Genomic DNA, 15,031 nt, shown 5'->3' with positions numbered 1-15,031 from the left:
TGTGGGGTGTGTGGTGTGTGGAGTGTGTGGTGTATGGAGTGTGTGGTGTGTGGTGTATGGAGTGTGTGGTGTGTGTGTGTAGAGTGTGGGGTGTGTGGTGTATGGAGTGTGAGGTGTGTGGTGTAGAGTGTGGGGTGTGTGTGTGTGTGTAGAGTGTGAGGTGTGTGGTGTATGGAGTGTGGGGTGTGTGTGTGTGTGTAGAGTGTGAGGTGTGTGTAGAGTGTGAGGTGTGTGTGTAGAGTGTGAGGTGTGTGTGTAGAGTGTGAGGTGTGTGTGTGTGTGTAGATTGTGAGGTGTGTGTGTAGAGTGTGAGGTGTGTGGTGTATGGAGTGTGTGGTGTATGGAGTGTGAGGTGTGTGTGTAGAGTGTGGGGTGTGTGTGTGTGTGTGTGTAGAGTGTGAGGTGTGTGTGTAGAGTGTGAGGTGTGTGTGTAGAGTGTGAGGTGAGTGTGTGTATAGAGTGTGAGGTGTGTGTGTAGAGTGTGAGGTGAGTGTGTGTATAGAGTGTGAGGTGTGTGTGTAGAGTGTGAGGTTTGTGTGTGTGTGGTGTATGTTGAGTGTGTAAGGTGAGTGTGGTGTGTGTTTAGTGTGGGGTATGTGTTTGTGTGTGGTGCGTGTGTGTTGCATACGTGTGTGGTGCGTATGTGTCCTAGCTACACTTGCAGGACTTGACAATCATGTTGGACAGCTGCTCGATCTTGGGCACCTTGCCCACGTAGTAAAGGATGGTGAGGGGCTCCAGGTCCTGAGACACACAGCACGGGGAGGCCGACGCCTCTGGGTTGATTGTGTTGTACAGACCCAGCACCTGGACACGCACACGCATTGTCAAACACACGTAAACACACACATACACGCATTGTCAAACACACGTACACACACAGACGCATGAACAAACACACGTATAACCACACACACGCATGAACAAACACACAAACACACACACAGTGTCAGACACAGGGCTACTATGTGGGTCTACTGCAGACATGTGACCTCTGTTCCCCTGTCTCCTCTGGGGACCCTTTACCCTCAGCCAGCCTCTCACCTTGGAGTGCTGGGTGTCGGCGCTCCAGAGATAGGGACAAGCCCCTGCGCAGAAGTTAGCGTTGTAGCCTTTAGGCTCATGGATCCAGCGCCAGCCCAGGTCCTTCTTGAAGTCGATGTAGAGAGATCGCAGGCAGCAGTTATCCTGCACGTTTCTGTAGAGGTGGAGGGAGAGAGGAATGAGAGAGGGACGACGAGACAGCAGGGATGAGAGGGGGAGGGATAAGAGAAAGGAATGAGCGAGAGGAGAGTGGGGAAAGAGGGTGGAGAGAAAGGAGAAACAGGGTGGCAAGAAAGCAGAAGAATGAGGAAGATGGATAAGATACAAGGGTCAAGCTCAGGGGTCAAGTTCAGGGGTCAGGGGGACATGCTCAGGGGTCAGGGGGACATGTTCAGGGGTCAGGTGGCCATGCTCAGGGGTCAAGGGGACATGTTCAGGGGTCAGGGGGACATGCTCAGGGGTCAGGGCGACATGCTCAGGGGTCAGGGGGACATGTTCAGGGGTCAGGGGGACATGTTGAGGGGTCAGGGGGACATGCTCAGGGGTCAGGAGGACATGTTCAGGGGTCAGGGGGACATGCTCAGGGGTCAAGGGGACATGTTCAGGGGTCAGGGGGACATGCTCAGGGGTCAGGGGGACATGCTCAGGGGTCAGGGGGACATGTTCAGGGGTCAGGGGGACATGCTCAGGGGTCAGGGGAACATGTTCAGGGGTCAGGAGGACATGTTCAGGGGTCAGGGGGACATGTTCAGGGGTCAGGAGGACATGTTCAGGGGTCAGGGGGACATGCTCAGGGGTCAGGGGGACATGCTCAGGGGTCAGGGGGACATGTTCAGGGGTCAGGAGGACATGTTCAGGGGTCAGGGGGACATGCTCAGGGGTCAGGGGGACATGCTCAGGGGTCAGGGGGACATGTTCAGGGGTCAGGGGGACATGCTCAGGGGTCAGGGGAACATGTTCAGGGGTCAGGAGGACATGCTCAGGGGTCAGGGGGACATGTTCAGGGGTCAGGGGGACATGCTCAGGGGTCAGGGGGACATGCTCAGGGGTCAGGGGGACATGCTCAGGGGTCACCTGGAGCAGAAGGCAGCATCCAGCGCCCTCTTGGACCGGTGGCTCTTGTGCTGAGACTCCAGCCGGTAGGATGGCAGCAGCATCATCAGGAGGTGGGGAGCCTGGGCGCTATGACGACGCTTCTTAAACACCTTCAGGTCCCCGCTGTGGAGGGAGCTGTCGTCGATACCTGGGGACAGACAACAGGCCGTGAGGAGGAGCTAGGACACAGCCTGTACCTGGGGTTGTAGGACCTCTGGTTACCTGGGCTGAAGAGGCTCACCTGCAAAGCGGGCCTCCAGCTCTTCGCTCTTGTTGGGGATGATGTAGTTGTTGGATGGGACGAAGGTGCAGCAGGGGCAGTGCAGGCTGATCTTGAACCCGCTGTTTTTGTCTGGAGGGGCAAGAGACAGTCAGGCTGCTAGCAGATCCGAGAGCAGTAGATCAAGGACTCCCAGCGGAGGTGCGGGTGTGGAGTTCAGGGACATAAGTTTGATATCAACTGTGGTGGCATCAGCAGTGTTTTACGCTGTGGTCTGCTGGGGGTGTGGTCTGCTGGGGGTGTGGCCTGCTGGAGGAGGATGCTGGCCAAGCTGACGTCCATCATGCCCAACCTATCTTACCATAACCCTAACCCTCCATGACACTGTGGAAGCACTGAACAGCTCCTTCAGCAGCAGGCTGTGGCTTCTGCCAGTCCAGTTCTGTAGGTCCTTCATCCCGTCTGCCATCAGACTAGTTAAATGAGCAATACAGTGTACACTGTCATTGATCACTGTAAACTGCACTACTGTTAAACACTGTTTCACTGTATATTTCTGTACATCCTTTGCATTGTTTTATATTTATATTTGCTGATTTCTTAATTATTTTTTTACAATTTTTTTCTTTTATCTATTTTAAATCAGCTGCTGTAACTGAAATGTCCCCAGTGTGGGAAGAATAAAGTCAATCAATCAGCTTTGGTAGGGACATCAATTGTTACTGCGAGTGCGCAAGCAAATATTTTGTGCAATAATTTTAGCTCAAATAATGTTTTTTTTCATGTTTTTTTGTTTCATCATGTAATACAATACGTTAGACTCATGTTGTTATTATGTTTGAGTCGAAATAATTGGTAGACCTGTTATTTAGAAACTTTCTTTAGTTTAGCCTACCTCAGTTCTGACTCGCGTGCCGATACCTGGACTCCTGTGTGCGCTACAGGGGCGCAAGCACAGAAGAGCGTGCAGACATGAAATTCTGTGGGCACGCATCGGTTTGTGTTTTCAGTTGACTGCACTTACTTTACAAGCGTTGATTAGGATACTGCGTTTCTTGTTCCAGAATTATCAATCTAAATTAATGCCCTGACCCTAACCCTTATAAAGTAGATTGTTTAACTCAAGCGTGTAAAAAAAGTACTGGGCCACAGCAGATTTATACTGGCCAGTAAAAGGGGTCTAGCGATGCCCCTGGCCCTGCCTCTTACCTCTGTGAAGCAGCCAATTACTGATGGCCCCTGAGCCTGCCTCTTACCTCTGTGAAGCAGCCAATCACTGATGGCCCCTGAGCCTGCCTCTTACCTCTGTGAAGCAGCCAATCACTGATGGCCCCTGAGCCTGCCTCTTACCTCTGTGAAGCAGCCAATCACTGATGGCCCCTGAGCCTGCCTCTTACCTCTGTGAAGCAGCCAATCACTGATGGCCCCTGAGCCTGCCTCTTACCTCTGTGAAGCAGCCAATCACTGACGGCCTCAGTGACATCAAATGAGAGCCACTCCCCGTGGGTGCGCGTACGAACGACCCTGCTGTCTATGTAGCGCTGCGTGGGCGACGTCAGGTCCTTGTGCCCCAGGATCTGTGGAGATGCACCAAAACACACCAATCACAGATGGTTGTATAACGAGGGGTTGGAGCAAAAAGTGGAATATGTGACAGATACGGCAAAAATGTGTTTTATATATTTTTAAGGGTCATGATGACCTCTATCAAAATGGTAAAAGAATACGGTCACTATAATTTTCAAGAAGGCTTAAAACATAAATGCATAAGTGAAAACCTTCAATTTAGAGCAAAATAGGCATAAATTAATTTAATAATTTGTATTTATTATCTGGCAACGACAGTACGAGCGCTCTGATTGGCTAATGGGTAGTCATGCCAGCCGCGTATTACCCTACTTGCCGGTCAATACGGTCCGTATTGCCCTCTGACGTCAGCTTTCAAATCTTTAATGGTCCAGTTAAAATATGCCACGGCTCTCAGAAGAAGCGAAGATTTGTCATCGAAAGTGACTCAGACTAGTGAAGACTAGACTCTTTGAATCACTTGTCGTTATTTTGTGTTGAAATTAAAGCCATTTTAGCAGAACCATGTTGTCCGCTTTCTATCAAGTATCTAGTAATGAGTTGCTAGGCAACACATGAAACACATCGTGAGAAGACTTGAGAGCTAGCTACAATTAGCCTAGAGGTACCATTTAGTTTTGTTTACAAAATGAAAAGAAGCTAAAAATGCCATATAATAAACTACTTACTAACCTCGACCGTTTGGTCATGCCAGGAAATATCAAAGCTCAGCTTTGCCGTATCGACCGAGCGATAGCGAGATCGATACGTTCCAGCCTCAGTTTGATATTTCCCGGCATGACCTCACTCTCGGTTAGTAAGTAGTTAATATTATTTATTATCTTTTGAAACATACATTTCTTGAAACCTAATCTCTATAAAAGTATAGAGTATAGTATATGCTTAAATATGTTGTTTTCAATTACATAATTACAATCAATCAAATCAAGTTTGATTTTCTCTCCTGTAAAATTCAGAAAATGTAACTTATGCCCTTTTGCAACCAGCCCTTGTAGAACAGACCAATCACAGTTGAGCCTGGGAGTAGAAACTACCAATCACCAGCCCGTCAGGATGAGAACAGATTGTAATGTAACATATTAATTTAGCAGAAGCTTTTAGCCAAGCAGTTTACAGAGGGGGATTTGAACCTTTGACCTCTTGATCTGCACTCAAATGCTCTAACCACTGAGCAGTACCGTTGTGTCTCCTCAGTGTCACTCTGGGGAAGGGATGAGAATTGATACGATTTTAACGATTCCGATTCCATATCGATTCCTGCTTATCAATTCGATTCCTTATCGATTCTCTTATCGATTCTTATTAAAAACGTAAACTTAAAAATCGATATGCTCGGTTTAATAACGGGTTAACACGGCAACACGAACGTTTGCTGATAACACACGCCCTCCGATAATGTTTTATCGTTACGATAAAAAATTCTCAAAACTGGTCTTTCAATAAAAACGTGAAGTGATCAATAATGGCGACGAATGCCGGAGCTAAATGTATGCTTCAAACGACGGGACAGAAGATAACTTGATCGACTACACACAATAAAGGCAAATTGCTATACACAGTAACAAGTGGTGGTGATCACTTTGATGCAGTTTAGCTCTACCTTAGGTAGTTAGCGCTGCTGCATGCATCAAACACATGACATTCCCGTAACTTCATTCCGCTGTGTTCAAATGCTTCTTCATATTTGTTGTATTTCCTCCCTTCAACTAAATAGACTTTCGACACGCATTACAAGTGGCGTTGTTGTCATTTTGTCGTGTGAAATACAATCAAACTTTAGAACACTTCTGCCTAGTTGCCATGTTTGCTGCAGTCTGAGTAAACTATAAAAGTTTGCGCATGCGCAATGGCACAGAGAACCGTTAGCAGAATTTTTAAAGAATTTGGCTGACGATTCACTGGGATCTAAACAAGAACTGGTTCTCGATTCCCATCCCTACTCTGGGTTCAACTTCCCAGGTCTGGAACCCCCCCCCCCTCGGGCCTCAGCTTCTCACTGATCGATTAGTCAGGCCTGGGAGGAGCAGAGCAGGAGACAGATGGAGGAGGTGTGGAGGGAGTCGGGAGGGCTGTTATTCCTCCGTCCTGTGTTTATGTTGGCTTGAAGCTCCCTAATTTGTAAAACATTGCTGCTGAGGCTGTGGCTGGATTAGAGGCTGGAGCTGGTGCTGGATTAGAGGTTGGAGGTGAGGGTGAAGCTGGAAGTAGGACTACAGCCATAATCACCAAGACACCCTCCTCACCCAGCCCCCTCTCTGAGAGCCTTTATAAATGAGGTGTGAATATCTGCAGTTATACCATGGTCTGGGTGAATACTCGATTCTGATTGGCTGCAGGGGTGTACATTAAAAGGTGATATGCGGACACCTACTACGTAATTGCAACAAACCTGTCTTTTCACCGTTCTAAATTATTGCGCTGGCAACATAGTATATGAGCCTGTACAAAGTGTCTGAAATAAGTAACCATAACAACAGGGACGCAGTCAAAGCCTCCATTTACATCTTTGAAAGACTTTAACAAGCTAACTTGTATTTACAACAATGAGTGACTTCAATATTTATTTTAACCAGTATATGTACTGTTTGTCAACCGTACACAATGTTATTGCCATTTCTAAAAAGTTGACCCCGGTTTCCGGGGACAGTCCCCGTTTAGGGTGGCCTGTCCCCTGCTGGAGCTGTCCCCGGTGTTCACTGTGACCAACAACAGACCCACAACACTAAGGTGTTCACTGTGACCAACAACAGACCCAGAACACTAAGGTGTTCACTGTGACCAACAACAGACCCAGAACACTAAGGTGTTCACTGTGACCAACAACAGACCCAGAACACTAAGGTGTTCACTGTGACCAACAACAGACCCAGAACACTAAGGTGTTCACTGTGACCAACAACACACCCAGAACACTAAGGTGTTCACTGTGACCAACAACACACCCAGAACACTAAGGTGTTCACTGTGACTAACAACACACCCAGAACACTAAGGTGTTCACTGTGACCAACAACAGACCCAGAACACTAAGGTGTTCACTGTGACCAACAACAGACCCAGAACACTAAGGTGTTCACTGTGACCAACAACACACCCAGAACACTAAGGTGTTCACTGTGACCAACAACACACCCAGAACACTAATTACAGTTTTTCACAAATGTTGACACACAAAAAGCAATTCATGTACCAATCACTCAACCCAATTTGGCACTACTTCACACTCCCTTATCTGCATTAGACTGACTTTCCTTGTTTACACACTGATGTTAATTACACATCACCTTGTTGTCAAAACACCACACACAATATTCAGTTGTTGCACACACTTCTCAAGTAAAGTCTCAAAGCATCAACCTACAACACACAAATATTCAAATCTCTAAACACTCAGGTCTGGTGAGCAATTTGCGATCAGGACTGCAGCATAAAAAGGGCCTGGAGCCTCTGTTTTGTTTGGTGAACAATGGAGAACTTAGAACATATCGACAACCAGAGGAGAGGGGTAAGAGTGAGAAGAGGAGGACAAGGAAGAGGAGGACAAGAAGGAGGAGGAAGGAGACACTATTTTGGCAAAACTCTAAACACATTCTCATTCGCTAAACACATTCTCATTCACTAAACACATTCTCATTCACTAAACACATTTTGCACTGTGATGCACTCGTGCTGCTCAATGTTAAATACAGGCGGCAAACCGTAAACACAACTACAACACAGTTGTCATCTGTGAAACACAATGACAAAAATTGTTCACACTTGTTTCTAATGCTGCTTTGGGACAATGTAAGCTTTCACCGTGGTGTATGTGTACAAGAATAGTGCAACATCAACCAGCATTTTTTACTGTAAATGTTTGCCTTCCAGCCAATACAATTACAGCCCTTTTCTCAGCCCAATTGAAGAGTTCTTCTCTGTGTGGCGGTGAAAGGTTTACAACTGAAACCCATATACCAGGGTACATTTCCTATAGGCAATGGAATTGGCCTGTGGTAACATAGGTGTGTAGTGTTTTCAAGGCTGGATCCAGCACATCAGAGGGTTTTTTCTTTGTTGACAGTACTATGTAAGTTGTGATGGTGACTTGACGTAAGAGATTTGATGGCAAAGAGTCATCTTGCAAAGGTAGTGTCAGATTTAGCATTTTGTGTGTGAGGTTTTCAGTTTTGTGTATGCAGTTTTGATGAAGCCGTTATTGTTTTGAGAAATGTGTGTTAACAATTGTGAAAAACTGTAATATTTTCAAATCAAATTTACATTATTTGTATAACCCTTTTTACAAGCAATGTCACAGAGGGCATCACATACGCCCATAGAACTGCCCCTCGCCAACCTCAAGCTTCAAGGAAGACAAGGAAAAAACTCACTTGAGAAAAAATGTACTAAGAAACCTTAGGATGAGAAATTCCGTGAGGGATCCCCTCCTCCAGAGACGGTTGGCGAAAGAGAGGTGCAGAATTCAGGCTAAACATAGTCATACATCAGGAAAGTGTCAATAGGTGTGTTAAAACACCAAAGAAGTGTTTCCAAGTCCAAAATCAATTTTCTTTATTGCTACAGTAAATTAATTTACAGTGTAAACATTAACAGATTATTCTTAACATGTAACTACATGCCCTGGATGCTGTGTTCTAAATTTTTTTGTGTTGTGCCTAACGATTGCTCCATATTGTTTATAAACGTCAAAAAAAGTTCGGAAACGTTTTTTCAGTCGATTATTCCTCCCCTTCAATAATATTAACTACTTACTAACCGAACGGTCGAGGTTAGTAAGTAGTTTATTATATGGCAATTTTAGCTTCTTTTCATTTTGTAAACGAAAATAAATGGTACCTCTAGGCTAATTGTAGCTAGGTCTCAAGTCTTCTCACGCTGTATTTCATATGTTGCCTAGCAACTCATTACTTTTGATAGAAAGCGGACAACATGGTTCTGCTAAAATGGCTTTAATTTATCTCTCTCATCTAGTAAAAAAAAAAAAAATAAATATAGTGGTGTTTTTTTTTTTTGTTTTTTTTTTTTTTTTTTTTTTTTTTTTTTTTTTTTTGGTTTTTTTTTTTTTTTTTTTTGGGTTATATTATTTTAATTTTTATATATAAAATAAATAAATAAAAAAAAAAAACATAAAATAAAATAACGTTTAAAAAAAAAAAAAAAAAAAAAACGGCTGGAATGACTACCCTTTAGCAATCAGAACACTTGTACCGTCGTTGCCATATAATAACAATTGGTATTGTATTTTTATATCGTTGGAAAGCCTGATTAGTCACCTTTACGAGGTACAACTTGTAAGGATCGTGCATTCGTGGAATGAGCAACACAGCTAACCGTGTGCGTTTTCCGTGTGGGTTTTCCCAATAATGACCGGCGTTCTATAGACCAATTATCACCCTACGTCACACAACTGTCAAGCAGGCTCAACTGCGCTTGTGGGTTGCAAAAGAAGAACTTCTCCCCGTTCTATTACTCTTGAAGTGTCGTTCAGGTCATCATATTTCTCTGGCCACTGGATTGCAGGGCTTGATATGAGCTTTTTGAGGCTCTTGGCCTTTGGACAAATACATTTACGTTCACTTGTCTATGCACAAAAGTCACTTGACCCCGATACCCTTAAATAGCCTGTCCAAGTGATCGGGCAAAACTAGCCTGGCTAACGGAGGTCGCTTTCTCAGGCAAATGACGAATGAAACAGACAGGTTAAAGAAATCCGAGATTCTGGCTATCTTCACCAGACTCGTTTCTACATTAGGCAGTCCTCCCTGAAGTTTCTGGTGTAGAATGCAGTGAAATACAACATTGTGCATACTGCCAGTGAGCGAGTCTGACTGAGGCTAACGTCAAAACAGTGTAACTGGGATGTAGTCTCACTCAGATTGCCAGTTTAAACAAATCAGAAAAATAATCGGACCAGCTGACTAAAAGCAGAATTCCCATATCTCTTCAAAGCTGCCCTGCTCGACTTTTTAGATGTAAAATTGACTTTAAAACTGTAAAATTATGAACTTTGTGACATGGTTGCCGCTCGACTATGCAGTCTGTACCGGGCGACATTGTCACTCAAATTTCAAGACTTTCGTGACCCAAATCAAAATTCTGATGCGACAGATCATTGGGTAATCACTTTCTCTCCTATAGGCATGTCCTCCTCAACGCTTTTGGTCTTTTTAAATTGAACTATTTGTATTATCCGTGTGGTCCTTTTGCCATTTAAAATGCTATCCTTTCCCGGTTTTCTGCAGCCAGAGTGCGCGCGCATCCCGATTGTTTACAAACAAATAATTGGTCTATACATTATCCCGCTTATTACACGGCTACTTGCCAACAAAAATAGCTTAATACCAGGGGCGATTCAAGGATCAGACCTTTAGGGGTGCTCAGCCCCCAAGAAGAATGTGACATGAATACAGTGCCTTGCAAAAGTGCTAAACCCCCTTGCTAATAACAGGCATGCAAACAGGTCAGGGGTGAAAAAGGTGAGAAGGATACGGCGAAGCCCCGACCCTCTAGGGGGGTCCTGGGGCATGCTCCTCCAGAAGAACATTTATTACATTTTAAAGTTAAACGCATTAATCTGATGCACTTTGAGAGCAAAATAAAGAGGCTAGATCTATGTAGAATCTGTGCTCTTGTAACAATGTCATGTTCTGTTAACCATAAAGACATTTCAGTCAAGACAATCACGTATTAGATTTAAGCATTTATTGTTACATGACATGGACATGTAGATTTACTTTGGCGTAGTGGATGATCTAAGGGAAGCACTCACTTGCAGGGAGCAATAGAGATATAATCCCCCTGTTGGATAGATACACAGACAGCATGGGGGAGAAGGGGACGGTGGAGGGTGGCAGCAGAACTGATCATATAACGACCAGGGTGAATGTGTGCATATCCGCGCGTCTTTTAAAGACGCCTTATCGGACGTGGCCCAATGGATATGCGCTGCTACATGGGTGTGGTAGTGGGAGGAGTAAGGCATGCCCGATTGCCATGCCAGAACTAGCTCTTGTATAGCATACATTATAAAAAAAACAATTACACATACGGGATTACCTGTGTTGAACTACTTTAAAAAGCAAAAGTCAAAAGCATCACACTGTAAAGCTAACACACATCCAATATACATAATTTTTTATATTGTATTAAATTTGTTCATGTAGGTGAGTCTCACCTAAAGGTGAGGAGTTTGCATGCTTTTTATAAATCCCTAATTTCACTGGATAACAATTCATAAATGTATGTATTACTATGCACAATATTGAATGAATGAAAAAACTAAGGATGTCCCTTTTTTCATAAACTACCGGCATCAAATGATAATAAACAAACAAAAATATATTTTTAGATTTTCTTTGTAATTATTATCATTTTTAGGGGTGCTGAGATGAAATTTAGGGGTGCAAATCTCAAGTCCCCACAGACAATCGGTAAACCCAGGGAATTGAAAAAAAGAATTGGTTACATCAAACAGGCCCCAGAACATCAGAGATGTATTTTCTAAAGCTGGAAATGCAAACAAACAGGCAACTGTTGCGTCTTTTGAGTGCGCTCTCCTAATTGCCAAAACCAAAAAGCCACACACCATCGAGGAAACTCTGATTAAACCCGCTTGTGTAAAGATGGTAGAAATAATGTGCGGCGCACAGGTGGCTTCCAAACTTAAAACTGTACCTTTATCAAATAATACAGTAAATGACAGAATCAACAGAATGGCAGATGATGTTGAGAAGACGTTAGTAAAAAAAGACATACCCATTGTCTATCCAACTTGATGAAACCTCTACTGTGGCAGATGAAGCAGTACTCATTGCATATGTACAGTATATTGAAGACACAGAAATAAAGCAGGACATTCTTCTATCTACTATATTGTCAACAACGACACGGGGAGAATATATTTTCAATGCGAGCGATACGTACTTTACCAAGCAAAACATTCCCTATAATAATTTAGTTGCGTGCGGCACAGATGGAGCTGCTTCAATGATGGGGAAAATAAGGACTTTAATGCACGAGTAAAGGAAAAGGCTCCTCACTGTCATGTATTTCACTGTATGATACACCGTCAAGCCCTGGCCAGCAAACACCTCTCTGATGAGCTGAATGAAACGCTCAGTACCTTTGTTAAAATTGTCAACTTTATTAAAGCCTGTCCACTGAACAAACAAATCTTTGCAAAATTGTGAAGATGAGGCGCATCAGACATTCCTCCTTCATACCGAAGTGCGCTGGCTATCAAGGGGCCAAGTGTTGGTTCGTTTTATTGAACTGAAAGATAATGGGTAATGGATCCATTCACCGCAAAAGAGGAGGACGTGGAGTATCTAGAAGCGGAGGATGAGCTTGTGGATGTCAAGACAAATTCTCTTCTGAAGAGATTCTTTACCGTACACGGGTACAGACGGTTCTGGCTCGTGAAAAGACCCAACTTGGCCCCGAAGCTTGCACACCATGCCACCACCAGACTCCTCCTGCCATTTGCCACAACGTATCTGTCGGAGACTGCTTTCAGCTCTTTGGTAACCATCAAAACGAAGGCACGCAACAAGTTAGAAGTGCACAATGACTTTCGTTAGGTTGTAATGAAAATCGCACCGGACATCCAATCTCTAGCTCAAGAAATGCAGGCCCAGAGCTCACATTAAATAGCCTTATTACACATTTAAAGTTATTAAAGAAAAGGATAGGCTACAAGGAATTCAAGGAAAACAATACAAGACATTACAAAATATCTAAATACTTTTTTATAAATAGGCCTTTGCAGGGCCGGCCCAAGGCATAAGCGAACTAAGCGGCTGCTTGGGCCACCAGGGGGCCCCCAAAAGCACATTAAGTTACAGCTTAATTTTAAAATAATATTAGGTTAATGGTAATTATACAAATTTGCAATAAACTCAATATTATGTTGACCGGCTGGCAAGGAAGATAATAGCCTACTACTACTGGTTTAATAAATTATCTTGGGGGCCTGCCTTTGTCAGCACCCATACAGCAACATGATGTTGTCGATTGTTCGAGAACAGAAAAGATCAGTCGGCAATCACATTCTGACACGGCAAAAAGAAATGTCACATTCCTCTGGTGCAGAGAAAAGAAAAAATAAGAAAACAGAGGAAGAGAAAAAACAGCAAGATCAAGGTATGTTTGCATGATTAATTACAGTATTTAGCTGTTAACATTTACTGTCTAGAGATAGATGCGTCAAACAAGCCTTCAACGTTAGCTAGAGCTAGCTAGCTTTCATTTTAGTGCAACACTTAGACTAGCTAGCTAACAAAATACAACAATAGCTAGATCCCCGCGTTAAAATTGGCATTTCTTTTGCTGGTATTTTTTATTTATTTTATTTTATTTCACCTTTATTTAGCCAGGTAGGCTAGAGTCTCACATAGAATTAACAAACATGATAAGCACAGTAATTACAAATAAAACGGTTTAACACTGAGGATAAAGGTGCAGGTAGAAATACTGGAGTGCAATGGAGCAAGATTAAATAAATAAATCAATACACTATTGGTGTGAGGTAGATAGATGGGCTGTTTATGTACAGGTGCAGTGATCTGTGAGCTGCTCTGACAGCTAGTGCTTAAAGCTGGAGAGGGAGATGAAAGTCTCCAACTTCAGAGACCTTTGTAATATGTTCCAGTCATTGGCAGCAGAGAACTGGAAAGAAAGTCGACCAAATGAGGAATTGGTTTTAGGGGTAACCAGTGAGATGTACCTGCTGGAGCGCGTGCTACGGGTGGGTACTACCATGGCGACCAATGAGCTAAGGTAAGACGGGGTTTTACCTAGCAGGGATTTGTAAATAACCTGTAGCCAGTGGGTTTGGCGTCGGGTGTGAAGCGATGGCCAGCCAATGAGAGCGTACAGGTCGCAGTGGTGGGTAGTGTATGGGGCATTGGTGACAAAACGGATGGCACTGTGATAGACTACATCCAATTTATAGAGTAGATTGTTGGCGGCTAACTTGTATATGACATCGCCAAAGTCGAGGATTGGTAAGATGGTCAATTTAACAAGGGTATGTTTGGCAGCATGAGTAAAGGATGCCTTGTTGCGATATAGAAAGCCGATTCTAGATGTAATTTTTGAATGCAGGTGCATAATGTGAGTCTGGAAGGAGAGTTTACAATCCAACCAGACACCTAGATATTTATAGTTGTCCATATATTCTAAGTCAGTGCCGTCCAGAGTGTTGATGCTGGACGGACAGGCGGGTGCAGCCAGTGACCGATTGAAAAGCATGCATTTTGTTTTACTTGTGTTTAAGAGCAGTTGGAGGCCACAGAAGGAGAGTTGTATGGCGTTGAAGCTCGTCTGGAGGTTAGTTAGCACAGTGTCTAGAGAGGGGCCAGAGGTATAAAGGATGGTATCATCTGCATAGAGGTGAATCAAAGAATCACCAGCGGCAAGAGCAACATCATTGATGTAAACCGAGAAGAGAGTCGGCCCGAGAATTTAACCCTGTGGCACCCCCATAGAGACTGCCAGAGGTCCGGACAACAGGCCCTCCGATTTGACACACTGAACTCTATCAGAAAAGTAGTTGGTTAACCAGGCAAGGCAATTGTTTGAGAACCCCAGGCTGTTGAGTCTACCAATAAGAATGTTGTGATTGACAGAGTCGAAAGCTTTGGCCAGGTCGATGAATACGGCTGCACAGTAGTGTCACTTATTGATAGCATTTATGATATTGTTTAAGACCTTGAGCATGGCCGAAGTGCACCCATGACCAGCTCTAAAAGCAGATTGCATAGAGGTGAAGGTACGGTGGGATTCCAGATGGTCGGAAACCTGCTTGTTAACAAGGCTTTCGAAGATTTTGGAAAGACAGGGTAAGATAGATATAGGTCTAAAACTCTTTAGATGCATTCACATAGGTGGATTTACCTAGGCGAAGGCATTGGCTACTAGCAAAATAGATTCCCTTCCCTTGGAGCACTGTTGAAATATTTTGGAGCTGGGTGTCAACCAGCGCCACCTGCCCAAAGTGCCAGTGCTACAGTTGATGAGACAGCAGGTCCGTTTTCAGCAATCCCAGATCAGTATATATTGTAGGTATTTAATTTAATATCAGTTTGA

General features: G+C 44.0%; 1 protein-coding gene across 1 annotated transcript in view; it reads right to left on the bottom strand.

The window, feature by feature from the left end:
* Positions 1–571: 571 nt before the first annotated feature.
* Positions 572–15,031, bottom strand: part of tgfb2 (transforming growth factor, beta 2) — a 38,111-nt gene continuing 23,651 nt past the window's right edge. Inside the window, exons 3-7 of the mRNA XM_047037072.1 lie at positions 3,804–3,936; positions 2,381–2,491; positions 2,119–2,287; positions 1,045–1,198; positions 572–807 (exon numbers count right to left, since the gene is read on the bottom strand). Coding sequence (XP_046893028.1) covers positions 649–807; positions 1,045–1,198; positions 2,119–2,287; positions 2,381–2,491; positions 3,804–3,936 — 726 coding nt within the window. The 3' untranslated portion in view covers positions 572–648. The remainder of the gene's footprint in view (positions 808–1,044; positions 1,199–2,118; positions 2,288–2,380; positions 2,492–3,803; positions 3,937–15,031) is intronic.

Source organism: Hypomesus transpacificus, chromosome 2, assembly GCF_021917145.1.
Source record: "Hypomesus transpacificus isolate Combined female chromosome 2, fHypTra1, whole genome shotgun sequence".
Classification (NCBI taxonomy): Eukaryota; Metazoa; Chordata; class Actinopteri; order Osmeriformes; family Osmeridae; genus Hypomesus; species Hypomesus transpacificus.
The sequence above is the reverse complement of the archived record's forward strand: the minus strand, read 5'-3'. Positions and strand labels throughout refer to the sequence as shown.